General features: G+C 49.1%; 2 protein-coding genes across 2 annotated transcripts in view; both read left to right on the top strand.

Annotated features, from left to right (window-relative positions):
* The window catches only part of NOTCH3 (notch receptor 3), a 41,997-nt gene extending 30,937 nt beyond the window's left edge, over positions 1–11,060 (top strand). Inside the window, exons 29-33 of the mRNA XM_050769403.1 lie at positions 2,990–3,152; positions 4,297–4,601; positions 4,872–5,019; positions 8,132–8,229; positions 8,976–11,060. Coding sequence (XP_050625360.1) covers positions 2,990–3,152; positions 4,297–4,601; positions 4,872–5,019; positions 8,132–8,229; positions 8,976–10,028 — 1,767 coding nt within the window. The 3' untranslated portion in view covers positions 10,029–11,060. The remainder of the gene's footprint in view (positions 1–2,989; positions 3,153–4,296; positions 4,602–4,871; positions 5,020–8,131; positions 8,230–8,975) is intronic.
* ILVBL (ilvB acetolactate synthase like) overlaps positions 1–16,337 on the top strand; it is a 68,554-nt gene that overhangs the window by 9,920 nt on the left and 42,297 nt on the right. The gene's annotated exons all lie outside the window — the stretch shown is intronic.

The raw sequence follows: 16,337 nt of genomic DNA on the forward strand, positions 1-16,337 counted from the left end.
ATGGTCTTGATCTCCTGACCTCGTGATCCACCCATCTCGGCCTCCCAAAGTGCTGGGATTACAGGCTTGAGCCACCGCGCCCGGCCTGCAATGCTGTTTTCTTCTTAGTGTGGTTCTGTGACCTCAGAGGGAGGAGGAGATTTGCCACTGGGGCCCCAAGGGTCCCTCTGGGCAGGTGGAAAATCTTTCACTCCGTCCTGCCCCTCCCCAGCCAGGATCCTGGGTCCTGGCCAGCCTGCACTCTTTCTGAAGGTGTCCCCCAATCCCAGAGAGTGAGTCTGCCTTATCTCTGTCAGTTCCTATTTTGTCCAGCATGGGATTAGCCTGGAAGTGCTCTGAGCCAGTTCTTAGCACCATTTCATGCAGTCATGCCCTGGGTTCAGTATGAGTCAGCTGTGGCTGCCATTAAAAAATCCCACAGAGGTGGATCACCTGAGGTCAGGAGTTTGAGACCAGCCTGACCAAAATGGTGAAACCCCATCTCTACTAAAAATACAAAAGATGAGCTGGGCATGGTGGTGGGTGCCTGTAATCCCAGCTACTTGGGAGGCTGAGGCAGGAGAGTCCCTTGAACCCGGCACTCCAGACTGGGCAACAAGAGCAAACTCCGTCTCAAAAAAAAAAACAAAAAAACAAAAAAAAACTGCAGCATGGGTGACTCAAACAATAGAAATTTGTTTTTTCACGGTTCTGGAGGTTGGAAGTCTAAGCCCAAGGTGCCATCAGGGTTGGTTCCTGATGAGGGCTCTCTTCCTGGCTTGCAGATGGCTGCCTTCTCACTGTAGCCTCACATGGCCTTTCCTCTGTGTACACAGAGGAAAGAGAGAGAGAGAGAGAGAGAGAGAGAGAGAGATCTGGTACCCCATCCTCTTCTTGTAAGGATACCTATCCTATTGGATTAGGGTCCCACATTTATAACCTCATATAACCTTAATTACCCCCTTAAAGGCCCTGTCTCACCAGGCTTGGTGGCTTGCACCTGTAATTTCAGCTACTTGGGAGGCTGAGGCAGAAGGATTGCTTGAGTCCAGGAGTTGGAGGCTGCAGTGAGCTATGATTGCACCACTGCACTCCAGCCTGGGTAACAGAGCAAGACTCTGTCTAAAAAAAAAAGTCGTATCTCCAAATGCAGGCACATGGAAGTTTTATATATGATTTAGGGTTTTAGAGTATGATTTTTATTTTTATTTTTATTTTTTTGAGACCAGGTCTCACTCCGTTGCTGAGGCTGGAGTGCAGTGGCGTGATCTTGGCTTGCTGCAGCCTCCACCTTCCAGATTCAAGCGATTCTCCTGCCTCAGCCTCCCAAGTAGCTGGGATTATAGGCATGTTCTACCATGCCCGGCTAATTTTAGTATTTTTAGTAGAGACGGGGTTTCACCATGTTGGCCAGGTTGGTCTCAAACTCCTGACCTCAAGTGATCTGCCCGCCTCGGCCTCCCAAAGTGTTGGGATTACAGGCGTGAACCACCATGCCTGGCCAGTGTATGATTTTTAGAAGGGGCACAATTCAGTCCATACAGACCCTTGCTAGCATTACTGAGGCACCCACTGAATATCTCTAATGCACATGAAACATCTTATTTCATCTCTTTGAGGACCCTATAAAGTAGCTATTGACATATACTTCAATTTACAAACTCCCTTCTTCTGTCCATATTTTAATGTTGTGAAATGGAGGCATCTATTACAGTGGACAGATAAAAACATTTGCTCAACCCAGACTTTTCTCTCTTTCTCTCTTTCTTTCTTTCTTTTCGTTCTTTTTTTCTTTCTTTTCTTTCTTTCAGACGGAGTCTTGCTCTGTCGCTCTGGCTGGAGTGCAGTGGCGCGATCTCGGCTCACTGCAAGTTCCGCCTCCCGGGTTCATGCCGTTCTCCTGCCTCAGCCTCCCGAGTAGCTGGGACTACAGGCACCTGCCACCACACCCGGCTAATTTTTTTGTGTGTTTTTAGTAGAGACGGGGTTTCACCGTATTAGCCAGGATAGTCTCGATCTCCTGACCTTGTGATCCTCCCGCCTCGGCCTCCCAAAGTGCTGAGATTAAAGGCGTGAGCCACCGCGCCCAGCCCAGACTTTTCTTTCTGCTTTCCCATCCCAAAGCAGGTATCAGAGGTATTAAAAGGGTGGCCCAATGTAATTGTGGTGGTATCTTAGCATGGTGGAATGACTGCGTCATCCTGATTTTGCCAATGAGAAGCTCAGAGCTTTAATGTGATTTGCCCAGAGACTTCCATCTACTAAGGGGCGGGGTTGGAACTTGAACCTGGATCAGATACTATCCCAAGCTGCTTATACTGTGTGCTTATAGTGCCGGCTACTCGGGCCGCTGAGGTGGGAGGATCATTTGAGACCGGGAAGTTGAGGCTGCAGTGAGGTATGATTGCACCACTGCACTCCAGCCTGAGTGACACAGTGAGACTCAGTCTCTAAAAATATATATACATAAATAACTAAAGCCATTTATTACTTAAAAAGACAAAAAAAAAAAAAAAAAGAAAGAAAGAAATCTTGTGTCTTCCTTTTATTAGCATCCTGGGCTGTGGCACACATTGATTTCCTGTTAATCCCAGCACTTTGGGAGGCTGAGAGGGGCGGATCACTTGAGGTCAGGAGTTCGAGACCAGTCTGGCCAACATGGTGAAACCCCGTCTCTACTAAAAATACAAAAAATTAGCCAGACACGGTGGCATGTGCCTGTAATCCCAGCTACTCCGGAGGCTGAGGCAGGAGAATCACTTGAACCCGGGAGGCGGAGGTTGCAGTGAGCCGAGATCATGCCACTGCACTCCAGCCTGGGCGACAGAGCGAGACTCTGCCTCAAAAACAAACAAACAAACAAAAAACCAAGCAGATGGTAATGATTTCCCAGGGCTCTGTGTGTATCTCCTAAAGAGAAACCTGTAGGAATGCTCAGCCCCATCCCTAGCAGCGGCTCTCCCCAGAGCCAAAGGGTGAGATCTGAGATTCCGGGTGCCTGCCCCTCCAGGTAGAGGAGCTGGGCATGGGGGCTGAGGAGGCTGTGGATTGCCGTCAGTGGACTCAACACCATCTGGTTGCTGCTGACATCCGCGTGGCACCAGCCATGGCGCTGACACCACCACAGGGCGACGCAGATGCTGATGGCATGGATGTCAATGTGCGTGGCCCAGGTCAGTGACAGTGCCCCTCCCAAAGGGATGCCCCTCACCCATCCTACCTGGAAGAGGTTATTTCTGAGTCTGTGTTTTGGGAAGAACTGGTGGAGTCTGTAAGCTTCTGTGAAGGGTGTGTGTTCAGCAACACTCTTGGTTGGAAGTGACAAAGGTCCAACTCGAGCTAGCTTAAGTAAAACAAGGGATTTATTGACTTATGTAACTAAAAGTGGCACATTTAGATCCAGGACTCATTTTTCCCTTCTCTACCCTTTGACTCCAATCTTATGAAATCTTCCTAATGTGCCAGCAGAAGTCTCAGGATGTATTCTGATTGGACAGACTAGGGTCACATGCTCATCCTTGAGCCAATCAGTATGACCAGGGGGCTGGAATATGCAAATTGACCAAGCCTGATTCCCTTACCTGCCCTTGAGCGGGCGAGGGTAGGAGGGGCAGCGGGGAGGTGTGTCTCTACCCAGGACTTGAGAATGGAGAACTGGATGCAAGTGGCTCCCTAAGAAAAACGAGGACAAGTGCTTGTGTACAGTGTGTGCAGTGTAGCAGTCTATGTTGTTTGATCCTCTCAGATCCATCTTTGCTATGTTTCAGGGCATTCCTGCCTTAGCTTCATTTTGCTTTTGCTCCAAATGGCCTGTACTTGTGGCTCTCTTTTGAAGTCCCTCTGGCTACTGGGGCCTGAAGTGCCTGGGATTTTATGTCCCTGGGGGCAGCTCTTTTTTTTTTTCCTTTTAAAATACTGAAATGAATTGGCAGAAAGGGGCAGCTCCTAACCAGTGGATGCATGGTATGAGGGGGATAGTTTCTTTACCTTGAACTGGATTAGAACTCTGGAGTACAATGCATGTTCCAGAGTCCCTGTGCAGGATCAGGGTGGAATAACCCTTTGGGAATTTACTGGAGGTTGCACACTTGCTTGACTCCCAGAGTCCCTTGTCCTGTGTTCCGCACCCTAGGAGTCATTCTGTGATAAATCACATGCCCACGAATCCTCATCCTGGGTGTGGGTGTGCAGACAGGAGGATCTGCCAATCCACATTCTTCCATGTGTCCTATTAGCTCCTAATGGGGTGCCCTTGATAACATTTCCTGGAAAAGGCCCTGTGTTTACCTTCCTGCTGACACACTCCTGTCCCCGCAGATGGCTTCACCCCACTAATGCTGGCTTCCTTCTGTGGGGGGGCCCTGGAGCCGATGCCAACTGAAGAGGATGAGGCAGATGACACATCAGCTAGCATCATCTCCGACCTAATCTGCCAGGGGGCTCAGCTTGGGGCACGGACTGACCGTACTGGCGAGACTGCTTTGCACCTGGCTGCCCGTTATGCCCGTGCTGACGCGGCCAAGCGGCTGCTGGATGCTGGGGCAGACACCAATGCCCAGGACCACTCAGGCCGCACTCCCCTGCACACAGCTGTCACAGCCGATGCCCAGGGTGTCTTCCAGGTGAGACAGGCACACCCTCTGGACTTCGGAGCTGGGGCAGGCTTTAGACTTACCTGGATTTGAGCCCCAGTTCTGCCTTTCAGAGCTCATTTTTTCTCATTTGGAAAATGGGGATATATGGGAGTACAGTAGCTGTCAAGCAGCTGCTCTCTGAACCTCACCAATTTCAGGGGTTGGGGTGTGGGGGTTGGAGACTTCATGGGACTTAGGAGTGTTCTTGATTCCTCTGTTCCTGCCATGACTCCTCCTGCTGCATCCACTCTGTCCTAGATTCTCATCCGAAACCGCTCTACAGACTTGGATGCCCGCATGGCGGATGGCTCAACGGCACTGATCCTGGCGGCCCGCCTGGCAGTAGAGGGCATGGTGGAAGAGCTTATCGCCAGCCATGCTGACGTCAATGCTGTGGATGAGCTTGGTAGGTTGGCAGAGGAATCAAGTCTAGGCTGGGTTAGTGTCACCTGGGCCCCGAGGGTCATGTTGGTGCAAACTCATACCCATGTTGAGACCCAATCACTGAAGCTGATGCACACATAACCAGGCTTCATGAAGCCTGCAGGGTCATGCAGGGTCACCACTAGTCCTTAGGGTGCCTCGGGGATTAGGAAAAGGTGCCTTTCCCCTGGACACTTCATTTTCACCTGCTTTGTTAGACAGACACACTCTACTTCCACCTGCTGGAAGTTATTATAATAAACCTGCACATCTGGCCATGTGTGGTGGCTCATGCCCGTGATCCCAACACTGGGAGGCAGAGGCAGGAGGATGGCTTGAGGCCAGGAGTTTGAGACCAGACTGGGCAACATAGTGGGTTCTACAAAAATTTCTTAAAAGATTAGCCACGTGCGGTGGTGCATACCTGTGGCCCTAACTACTCGGAACACTGAGGTGGGAAGGTCATTTGAGCCCAGGAGGTTGAGGCTGTGAGCCATGATTGTGCCACTGCACTCCAGCCTGGGGGACAAACTCTGTCTAAAAAAAAAAAAAAAAAAGTCTCCAGACATTGCCAAATGCCCTGGGGGCCGGGGTCGGGGAGTTTCTCCTGGTTGAGAACCATGGCTTCAGGGCAGGGCTGGCCAATAGGACTTTCTGTGATGATGGAATTATTCTCTGCACTGTCCAATATGGTAGCCACTGGCCACATGTGGTGACTTGAAATGTTGCCGGGGCAAATGAAGAACTAAATGTTTTAGTTCATTTAATTCTTTTTCTCCTTGTGTTGCTTTTTTTTTTTTTTTTCCTGAGACAGAGTCTCGCTCTTATTGCCTAGGCTGGAGTGCAATGGTGTGATCTTGGCTCACGGCTACCTCCACTACCCGGGTTCCAGTGATTCTCCTGTCTCAGCCTCCCAAGTGTCTGGGACTAGAGGCACCCGCCACCATGCCTGGCTATTTTTTTTGTATTTTTAGTAGAGACAGGGTTTCGCAATGTTGGCCAGGCTGGCCTCGAACTCCTGACCTCAGGTGATCCGCCTGCCTTGGCCTCCCAAAGTGCTGGGGTTACAGGCATGAGCCACTGTGCCCAGCCTTTAAAAAAAAAAAAAAAAAACCAGCCGGGCGCGGTGGCTCAAGCCTGTAATCCCAGCACTTTGGGAGGCCGAGACGGGCAGATCACCAGGTCAGGAGATCGAGATCATCCTGGCTAACCTGGTGAAACCCCGTCTCTACTAAAAAATACAAAAAACTAGCCAGGCGAGGTGGCGGGCGCCTGTAGTCCCAGCTACTCGGGAGGCTGAGGCAGGAGAATGGTGTAAACCCAGGAGGCGGAGCTTGCAGTGAGCTGAGATCTGGCCACTGCACTCCAGCCTGGGCAACAGAGCGAGACTCCGTCTCAAAAAAAACAAAAAAAAAAAACAAAAAACAGCTTTACTGAGATATGATTCACATGCCATACAATTCACCCACTTAAAGTGTACAATTCAATGGCTCTTAGTATAATCAGAGTCGTACAACTATTACTACAATCAATTTTAGAACATTTCATCACCTGAAAAAGAAATTCTCACCACTTGGCCATCATCTTCCAAGCCCCTCATCTGTCCAACCCTGTGCAACCAGTGATTTGCTTTTTGTCTCCATGGATTTGCCTGTTCTGGACATTTCATATAAATGTAATCATATGATATGTGGTCATTTTTGTCTGCCTTTTTTTCAGTTAGCATTATGTTCTCAAGGTTCACCCATGTTGAAGCATAGTTCAGCTGAATAATACTCCATTGTATTGATGGACCTTTTTTTTTTTTTTTTTTAATTTTTAGAGATAGGGTATCACTCTGTCACTCAGGCTGGAGTTCAGTGGTGTGATTATGGCTCACTGCAGCCTCAAACTCCCAGGCTCAAGTGATCCTCCCATCCCACCCTCCTGAGTAGCTGGTATTACAGGTGTGTGCCAGCACACCTGGGTAATTCTCAAATTTTTTGTGGAGATGGGGTCTTACTTTGTTGCCCAGGCTGATCTCAAACTCCTGGCCTTAAGCAATGCTCCCACCTTGGCCTCCCAAAGTGTTGTGATTACAGGCGTGAGCCACTGTGCCTGGCCAGAAGTTTCCATTTTGATCATGTCCAATTTATCTATTTTGTAGTTGTTATTGTTATTTGTGGTTTTGGTGTCACATCTAAGAATCTTGGCCTAATTCAAGGTCATGAAGATTTACTCTTTATGTTTTCTTCTAGATGTTTAGTTATATAGTTGGAGCTCTTATATTTAGGTTTCTGATCCATTTTGAGTGAATTTTTGTATAAAGTGTGAGGTAGCGGTCCAACTTCATTCTTTGGATGTGAATATTCAGTTGTTCCAGCACCATTAGTTGAGAAGACCATTCTTTCCCCATCGAATGGTCCTGGCACCTATTTTATTAGATTTAAATCTAAAGAACCACATGTAGGTTGGGCACAGTGGCTCATGCCTGTAATCCCAGCACTTTGGGAGGCCAAGGCTGGTGGATCACTTGAGGTTAGGAGTTTGAGACCAGTTTGGGCTCAAATATGGTTCCACATAGTGGAACTCTATCTCTATCAAAAATACAAAAAAATAGCTGGGCATAGTGGTACATGCCTGTAGTAGGGAGGCTGAGGAGGGAAAATTGCTTGAGCCCAGAAGGTGGAGGTTGCAGTGAACTAAGATTGTGCCAATGGACTCCAGCCTGGGTGACAGAACAAGACACTGCTTCAAAAATAAATAAATGGATAAATAAGAACCATATGTGACTGGCTACTGTATTGGACATCACAACCCTAGGTTCAACTGAAGGAGGTCCACACAGCACCCCCTGTGTATAGAGAGTCATACACGTGCGCGCGCACGCGCGCGCGCGCACACACACACACACACACACAGAGTACTTCCCCATTGCACAGAAAGAGTCATTTTGCAGATTTGCACATACATGGATCCAGACACAAGTACTTGGATATTCATGGCAAGCCTGCCTCCTCTACCCCTAGGCCACATTCTAGACAATTTCTGCTTTCCTGACATGGGGGCCCCAGGAGAGGAGCCTGGTCCTGACCTCTCTCCCCTTCATCCTCCAGGGAAATCAGCCTTACACTGGGCTGCAGCTGTGAACAACGTGGAAGCTACTTTGGCCCTGCTCAAAAATGGAGCCAATAAGGACATGCAGGATAGCAAGGTGAGCCCCAGCCCTTGGTCCACCGGGGGTCAGCACTGGCACAGCGCCACTGCACTGCAGCCTGGGCATCAGAGTGAGACTCTGTCTCAAAAAACAAAATAAAACAAAACAAAACCCCAAACATTGCATTAAAATATAATTTACTTTGGTAACTAAAATTTTTGGTGGCCCCTTAAATTTTGTGCCTAATGGCTGGGTGTGGTGGTTCACGCCTATAATCCCAGCACTTTGGGAGGTCGAGATGGGTGGAATACTTGAGGTCAGGAGTTCGAGACAGCCTGGCCAACGTAGTAAACCCCTGTCTCTACTAAAAATACAAAAATTAGCTGGGTGTGGTGGTGCACACCTGTAATCCCGGCTGCTCAGGAGGCTGACGGAGGAGAATCGCTTGAACCCGGAAGGCTGAGGTTGCAGTGAACCGAGATGGCGCCACTGCCCTCCAGCCTGGGCGACACAGCGAGACTCTGTCAAAAAAAAAAAAAAAAAAAGGTTATGCCTAAGGTGAGTACCTCGCTTAACTCACCCAGTCCTGGCCTTGACCCCTGGCACTTAGTAGGTGATGGATGAATGTGGTTTAGAGGAAAGAACTTTGTCCAGGCTCCCCCAGCGCAGCCGGGATTTAACCCAGCCAGGTCTGTCAAGCTCCAGTGTGCAAACTCATAGCTCTCGGGCTCCCCCAAGAGGCTGGAAGACTTTGCTACTCTTAACCGGGGTTTTGCTGACCTCTGTGGGTTCTGGCCCCCCAGGAAGAGACCCCTCTGTTCCTGGCCGCCCGCGAGGGCAGCTACGAGGCTGCCAAGCTGCTGTTGGACCACTTTGCCAACCGTGAGATCACCGACCACTTGGACAGGCTGCCGCGGGATGTAGCCCAGGAGAGACTGCACCAGGACATCGTGCGCTTGCTGGATCAACCCAGTGGGCCCCGCAGCCCCCCTGGTACCCACGGCCTGGGGCCTCTGCTCTGTCCTCCAGGGGCCTTCCTCCCCGGCCTCAAAGCGACACAGTCGGGGTCCAAGAAGAGCAGGAGGCCCCCTGGGAAGGCGGGGCTGGGGCCGCAGGGGCCCCGGGGGCGGGGCAAGAAGCTGACGCTGGCCTGCCCGGGCCCCCTGGCTGACAGCTCGGTCACACTGTCGCCCGTGGACTCGCTGGACTCCCCGCGGCCTTTCGGTGGGCCCCCTGCTTCCCCTGGTGGCTTCCCCCTTGAGGGGCCCTATGCAGCTGCCACTGCCACTGCAGTGTCTCTGGCACAGCTTGGTGGCCCAGGCCGGGCGGGTCTAGGTCGCCAGCCCCCTGGAGGATGTGTACTCAGCCTGGGCCTGCTGAACCCTGTGGCTGTCCCCCTCGACTGGGCCCGGCTGCCCCCACCTGCCCCCCCAGGCCCCTCATTCCTGCTGCCACTGGCTCCGGGACCCCAGCTGCTCAACCCAGGGACCCCCGTCTCCCCACAGGAGCGGCCCCCGCCTTACCTGGCAGTCCCAGGACATGGCGAGGAGTACCCGGCGGCTGGGGCACACAGCAGCCCCCCAAAGGCCCGCTTCCTGCGGGTTCCCAGTGAGCACCCTTACCTGACCCCATCCCCTGAATCCCCTGAGCACTGGGCCAGCCCCTCACCACCCTCCCTCTCAGACTGGTCCGAATCCACGCCCAGCCCAGCCACTGCCACCGGGGCCATGGCCACCGCCACTGGGGCACTGCCTGCCCAGCCACTTCCCTTGTCTGTTCCCAGCTCCCTTGCTCAGGCCCAGACCCAGCTGGGGCCCCAGCCGGAAGTCACTCCCAAGAGGCAAGTGTTGGCCTGAGATGCTCGTCAGTTCTTAGATCTTGGGGGTGCTAAAGAGACCCCTGTCCTGCCTCCTTTCTTTCTCTGTCTCTTCCTTCCTTTTAGTCTTTTTCATCTTCTTCTCTCTTCACCAGCCCTCCTGCATCCTTGCCTTGCAGTGTGACCAAGATAGGTCATCAGCCCAGGGCTTCAGTCTTCCTTTATTTATAATGGGTAGGGGCTACCACCCGCCCTCTCAGTCTTGTGAAGAGTCTGGGATCTCCTTCCTCCCCACTTCTCTCTTCCTTCATTCTTTTCTCTCTCCTTCTGGCCTCTCATTTCCTTACATTCTGACATGAATGAATTATTATTATTTTTCTTTTTCTTTTTTTTTTTACATTTTGTATAGAAACAAATTCATTTAAACAAACTTATTATTATTATTTTTTACAAAATATATATATGGAGATGCTCCCTCCCCCTGGGAACCCCCCAGTGCCCCCGTGGGGCTGAGTCTGTGGGCCCATTTCGGCCAAGCTGGATTCTGTGTACCTAGTATACAGGCATGACTGGGATCCATGTACCGAGTACACGACCCAGGTATGTACCAAGGAGGCACCCTTGGGCACACCCACTGGGGCCAGGGGTTGGGGGAGAGTTGGGAGCCTCCTCCCCACCCCACCTCCCTCACTTCACTGCATTCCAGATGGGACGTGTTCCATAGCCTTGCTGGGGAAGGGCCCACTGCCAACTCCCTCTGCCCCAGCCCCACCCTTGGCCACCTCCCTTTGGGAACTAGGGGGCTGCTGGTGGGAAATGGGAGCCAGGGGAGATGTGTGCATTCCTTTGTCTCCCTGTAAATGTGGGACTACAAGAAGAGGAGGAGCTGCCTGAGTGGTACTTCCTCTTCCTGGTAATCCCCTGGCCCAGCCTCATGGCAGAATATAAGTATTTTTAGGCTATTTTTGTAATATGGCTTCTGGTCACGATCCCTGTGTAGCTGAATTCCCAAACCCTGCATTGTACAGCCCCCACTCCCCTCACCACCTAATAAAGGAATAGTTAACACTCAGTGTTGTTGGTCTGTGTCTAGGTAAGGTGGGGAGTGGTGGCAGTGGGACTTCTATCTCCCCCCCCCAGCGCTAACTTGAGCTCCCATCTTGGGGTAAATACATTTGACTTGCCAGTCTACTTATGCTTCCTCTTTTGGCAGATGACTACCGACTGGATCAGTGGTGGTCACCTGACTTAAGTTGAGCCAATCAGATTCTTTTGCTCAAGAACCTTCTTTAATGGAGAGGCTAAGAAACTGGTCAGTTGGTGGAGCTCTTAAGGTCACAATTAGATTTAGAAATATCAGTGGCCAATTTGAGGTGGTGGGCAAACAGATGAGCAAAGAGGGCAGAAGAATGAAGCTAATATTCAGGGAGAATCAGAAATGAGAGCTCAAATGACCCTTTGAGGGCTGGGGGGTTTCTCTCAGCTCCCAATGCAGTATCAATTCCAGTTAAATGAGTGTTCATTCCATTGAGATCAACAGGTATTTGTTAATTGCTTTCTAAGTGTCTGATGATGGTTCTACATGAATTTCACTTTTACTTCATGCTCCTTTGGGTTTTGGAGATAACCTTGGACCCATGTAATAAATACTTCTTTACTTGTGCCGGCTTCGGTGGGTTTCTGTTTCTCACAACCAATCATGCTCCAAGACAAGGTTCGGTTTACACTGGTGTCTTCAGGAAAGGAGAATAGGATTTAGTGTTCGTTGATTCTATCAGTTGGAGTGCTCCTGGTTGCAAATGACACAAAAGCCTCCTGGCTTAAACAAGAAAGGGGTTTATTAGCTCATATAAATTAAAAGGACCAACTTCAGGGAAGATTTGATCTAGTGGTTCAAATGTAGTCAACAATGGCTCAGTTTCTCTTCATCTCTACAACTTTCTCTGGGCATCAGTTTCATCTACATCCTCCACATGGCACCCAGTACAACCTCTCTTCCCTACATCACACAGCTCCAGCCCTCTCTCTGTGTTATCAAAATAGGTGCCATATTGCTCTTTCCAGGGGAGAGAGAAACTTCTAGTATTTTACTTTTATTTACTTTCTTCCTGTTTTTTTGAGATAGAGTCTTGTTCTTATCACCCAGGCTGGAGTGCAATGGCACAATCTCGGCTCACTGCAACCCCCGCCTCCTGGGTTCAAGCAATTCTCCTGCCTCAGCCTCCTGAGTAGCTGGGATTACAGGTGCCCGCTTCCATGTCTGGCTAATGTTTGTATTTTTAGTAGAGACAGGATTTCACCATGTTGGCCAGGCTGGTCTCACACTCCTGACCTCAGATGATCCGTCCACCTTGGCCTCCCAAAGTGCTGAGATTACAGGCATGAGTCACTGCACTCGACCTTGTGGTTGATTTTTCTGTTGACTCCAATTGGTTCATGTATCCACTCTCTAACCTAAGGTTTCTTAATTTCAGCATTATTGACATTTGGGGACAAATCATTCTTTACTGTGGGGAGCTGTCCTGTGCAATGTAGGATATTTAACAGCATCTCTGGTCCCTACCCATTAGCTACCAGCAGTACCCCTTTCCCAGTTGTGACAACCAATATAACATGTCTCCAGATACTGCCAATTGTCACATGGGAGGCAGAATCACACCTGTTGTTTTCTTAAAGCATGTCTTAAGGTCTTTTCTTTGGAACTACTGGTGTGCTACATTTAGGGGCAATCAGGTTTGCAGAAGCATGAATTTTGTGGAAGCTTCTAATAAATGTTTACTCCTCCCCACCCCCTTTAGACTAAGTCTTTGAAGATGAAACAGTCTCTTTTATGTTTGTCTCAACTTTATTTTATGTTTATTCCCTTACCCTCTAACCTTTATTGGGCACCTACTGTGTGCAAACTCCCGGACAAGTTGTTGAGAATAAAATGGTGAATTATATAGGCCCAGTCTCTGCTTTTATGGAATTTCAGGCTAGTTGGGGGATGTATGGGGGGTGCACCCCTGTATCCCCTTGGAACTTACCATTCTAGTGCTTGCTTACAGCATCTGACTGCGAACACCTGAGACTTTCCACCTGGGGACTTCCTCTTGTGTGGGGCAGGAGCAACCCTCAACATATGAGGGATGAATGAGAGATGGTGGATAAATACCCCAGCTTCATCACCACTCTCTGGGGGAATTCATGGATATGATGCACAGAGTCTCCCAACAGATGCTCTTTGGCATTAAACCCCAGTTGCACACAGCAGCAACCTACTTTTCCTCAACCCTACTAGAGCTTTCTGGAATGATCTTGTGAATAAATTCTTTGCACTGGAATCGTTGGTCCAAGAGGAGTCCATCTAGCTTTATGCATGAGTAGATTCTTGGGAATAAAAAATAAAATATCTGTTGGAGCTTAAGCAAGTTTGGGTATTCTTCTTCCCAAGTGCTGTACAAATGCGGAGAAAATCATTCTCCCTACCCACTTTGTCCACTCTATCATGCAACCTTGGCTTTATGTCAACAGAATATTGAAGAAGAGTGTCCCACAGGAGGAACCTACTTTCGTACCTCGTGGAGCTGACTTATTTGTAAGCACACGTGAGACTCATCCACACTGGGAGCTCCCTGGAATGACTGCAGGAAGGATATTAGGTTGAGGACTAGGAAGCCTGCATTGGTGATTGGGGAAAATTAACTAATGAGATTCGAAGATTCGTATGTATGTGATTTCATTGGCATGCTGAAGTTGGGAAGGGTTGGGGACTTTGGAATTGACATCCTAGTTAGTTTCTTGACTGAGAGGACAATGATAAACAGCTGAGTGTTTTTGCCTCCAGATCTGCACTCATCTTCCTCCACTCTTTTCTGTGCTCTGGGAGAATGACCGAGGTGGATGGCATCAGTGGGTTTCCTTACTCTCTGCCTTCCACTTGGGTTTGGCCAATGAGAGACACAGGTGAGGGATTAGAGGGTGGAATGTATTTATCTCCCTGGCTACCTGCCTGCAGGGTACCTGCAGTGCTCTCCCTCCAGCTACCTACCCTCTGTGGGTCTGGGTTATTGTTTCTTCTGCTTGGCCCTTTTGGCCTAGAAGCAATAAAGTCTGTCCACCATTGTGAGCCCCAAGGTATAGTAACATTCCTTGCCTACATTCTGTGCATGCTCATCTGTCTAGCATGTCAATCATTTACCTATTATCTATCTAGATCTATCATCTATCGTTTATCTTTCATCCATCTATATCTATCTTATGCTTCTCTGTCCTCTGTTGTCTATTTATATCTATGAATCTTTCTATTTTTCTATCATCTTTCATTTATCTATCTTTCTCTCTATCTATCTACCAATCTTTCTTTCCCTTTTTTTTTTTTTTTTTTTTTTTGAGATGGAGTTTCACTTTTATTGCTCAGGCTGGAGTGCAGTGGCATGATCTCGGCTCACTGCAACCTCCGCCTCCTGGGTTCAAGCCATTCTCCTGCCTCAGTCTCCCCAGAGCTGGGATTACAGGCACGCACCACCATGCCCAGCTAATTTTTTTTTTTTTTTTTTTTTTTTGAGATGAAGTTTTGCTCTTGTTGCCCAGGCTAGAGTGCAATGGCACAATCTCGGCTCACTACAACCTTCACCTCCTGAGTTCAAGCAATTCTCCTGCCTCAGCATCCTGAGTAGCTGGAATTACAGGCATGCACCACCATGCCTGGCTAATTTTTTGTATTTTTAGTAGAGACAGGGTTTCTCCATGTTGGTCAGGCTGATCTCGAACCCTAACCTCAGGTGATCTACCCATCTTGGCCTCCCAAAGTGCTAAGATTACAGGTGCGAGCCACCGCGCCTGGCCTAATTTTTGTATTTTTAAGTAGAGACGGGGTCACCGTGTTGACCAGGCTGGTCTTGAACTACTGACCTTGTGATCCACCTTCCTTGGTCTCCCAATGTGCTGGGATTACAGGCAGGAGCCACTGTGCCCAGCTCCGCCTCCCGGGTTTACGCCATTCTCCTGCCTCAGCCTCTGGAGTAGCTGGGACCACAGGCGCCCGCCACCTCGCCCGGCTAGTTTTTTGTATTTTTTAGTAGAGACGGGGTTTCACCGTGTTAGCCAGGATGGTCTCGATCTCCTGACCTTGTGATCCGCCCGTCTCGGCCTCCCAAAGTGCTGGGATTACAGGCTTGAGGCACCGTGCCCGGCTTATCTGAGCTTTTCAAAGCCTCCATAGACAGCTCATTCCCTAGCTTTTGGTTTAATCTATTTGTCTCAACTGTTACTCACTGCCTCAGGCATCCATGAAGCTAAAATACTTTCCTGTAGCTGTTGTCAACAAAGGACCCCCAAGGAGAAGTCTTTTTGCATGGGTTTATCTCAGAACCATGTCAAATACAGAGAGCTTTGCAAGTGGGATCTTGCAGGGAATCACTAGCATGATAAATAATGACAATTCTTGGCCTGGTGTAGTGGCTCACACCTGTAATCCCAGCACTCTGGGAGGCTGAGGTGGGCGGATCATTGAGGTCAGGAGTTCGAGACCAGCCTGGCCAACATGGTGAAACCCTGTCTCTACTAAAAATACAAAAATTAGCCAGGCGTGGTGGTACGTGCCTGTAATCCCAGCTTCCTGGGAGGCTGAGGCAGGAGAATCGCTTGAACCCCGGGAGGTGGAGGTTGCAGTGAGCCAAGATCGCACCACTGTACTCCAGCCTGGGCAACAGAGAGAGGCTCCAGAAGTTCCATCTCAAAAAAAAATTAAAATAAAAACAAAAATAAAAAAGACAATTCTTTGGGAATGAGGCTTGAAAGGGTTCTGGCTCTATTTTGCTTTCTCTGGTGGATGTCAGGCTGCACCAGAGTTTGGGATGCTATTTTTCAAGATGACCGTGGAGCTGGAGAGTGGGGGATAGGACCAGATATATTAAAATGCTAACTAGTATGCTGTTCTCACTGATATTCAGTAATTTTTTGAATACATGCTCTCAGAGTTGCTGCAAGACTTTAGTTAATTTCTAGAATTCTCAAAAATTTAGTCTAACAATTTTTTCTAGCTTTTTCATTTCTTTATGGAGGACATACTTTATGGAGGTCCATACTCTGATATTTTTTCTGACATCCCACCTCACATTGGTTGATGATGGATTGTTAGATTTATGCATCTGGAGCTCAGAGTGGATGGCTGATCTAAGATGTAGATTTGGGGAATATTGGTATAGAAGTAATATTTAAAACCATATGATTGTACTAATCAGTTAGAGAGAAGAGAGTCAAGGTTGAAGCCATGAGCTGCTTCAATATCAGAACAGCGAAAGTACAGAAAGAGAGTGACAAAGAATGGTCAGAAATGAAGTGGACAAACCACATGCAGCAGATGGTG

The sequence above is a fragment of the Macaca thibetana genome, chromosome 19, assembly GCF_024542745.1.
Source record: "Macaca thibetana thibetana isolate TM-01 chromosome 19, ASM2454274v1, whole genome shotgun sequence".
NCBI classification, from domain to species: domain Eukaryota; kingdom Metazoa; phylum Chordata; class Mammalia; order Primates; family Cercopithecidae; genus Macaca; species Macaca thibetana.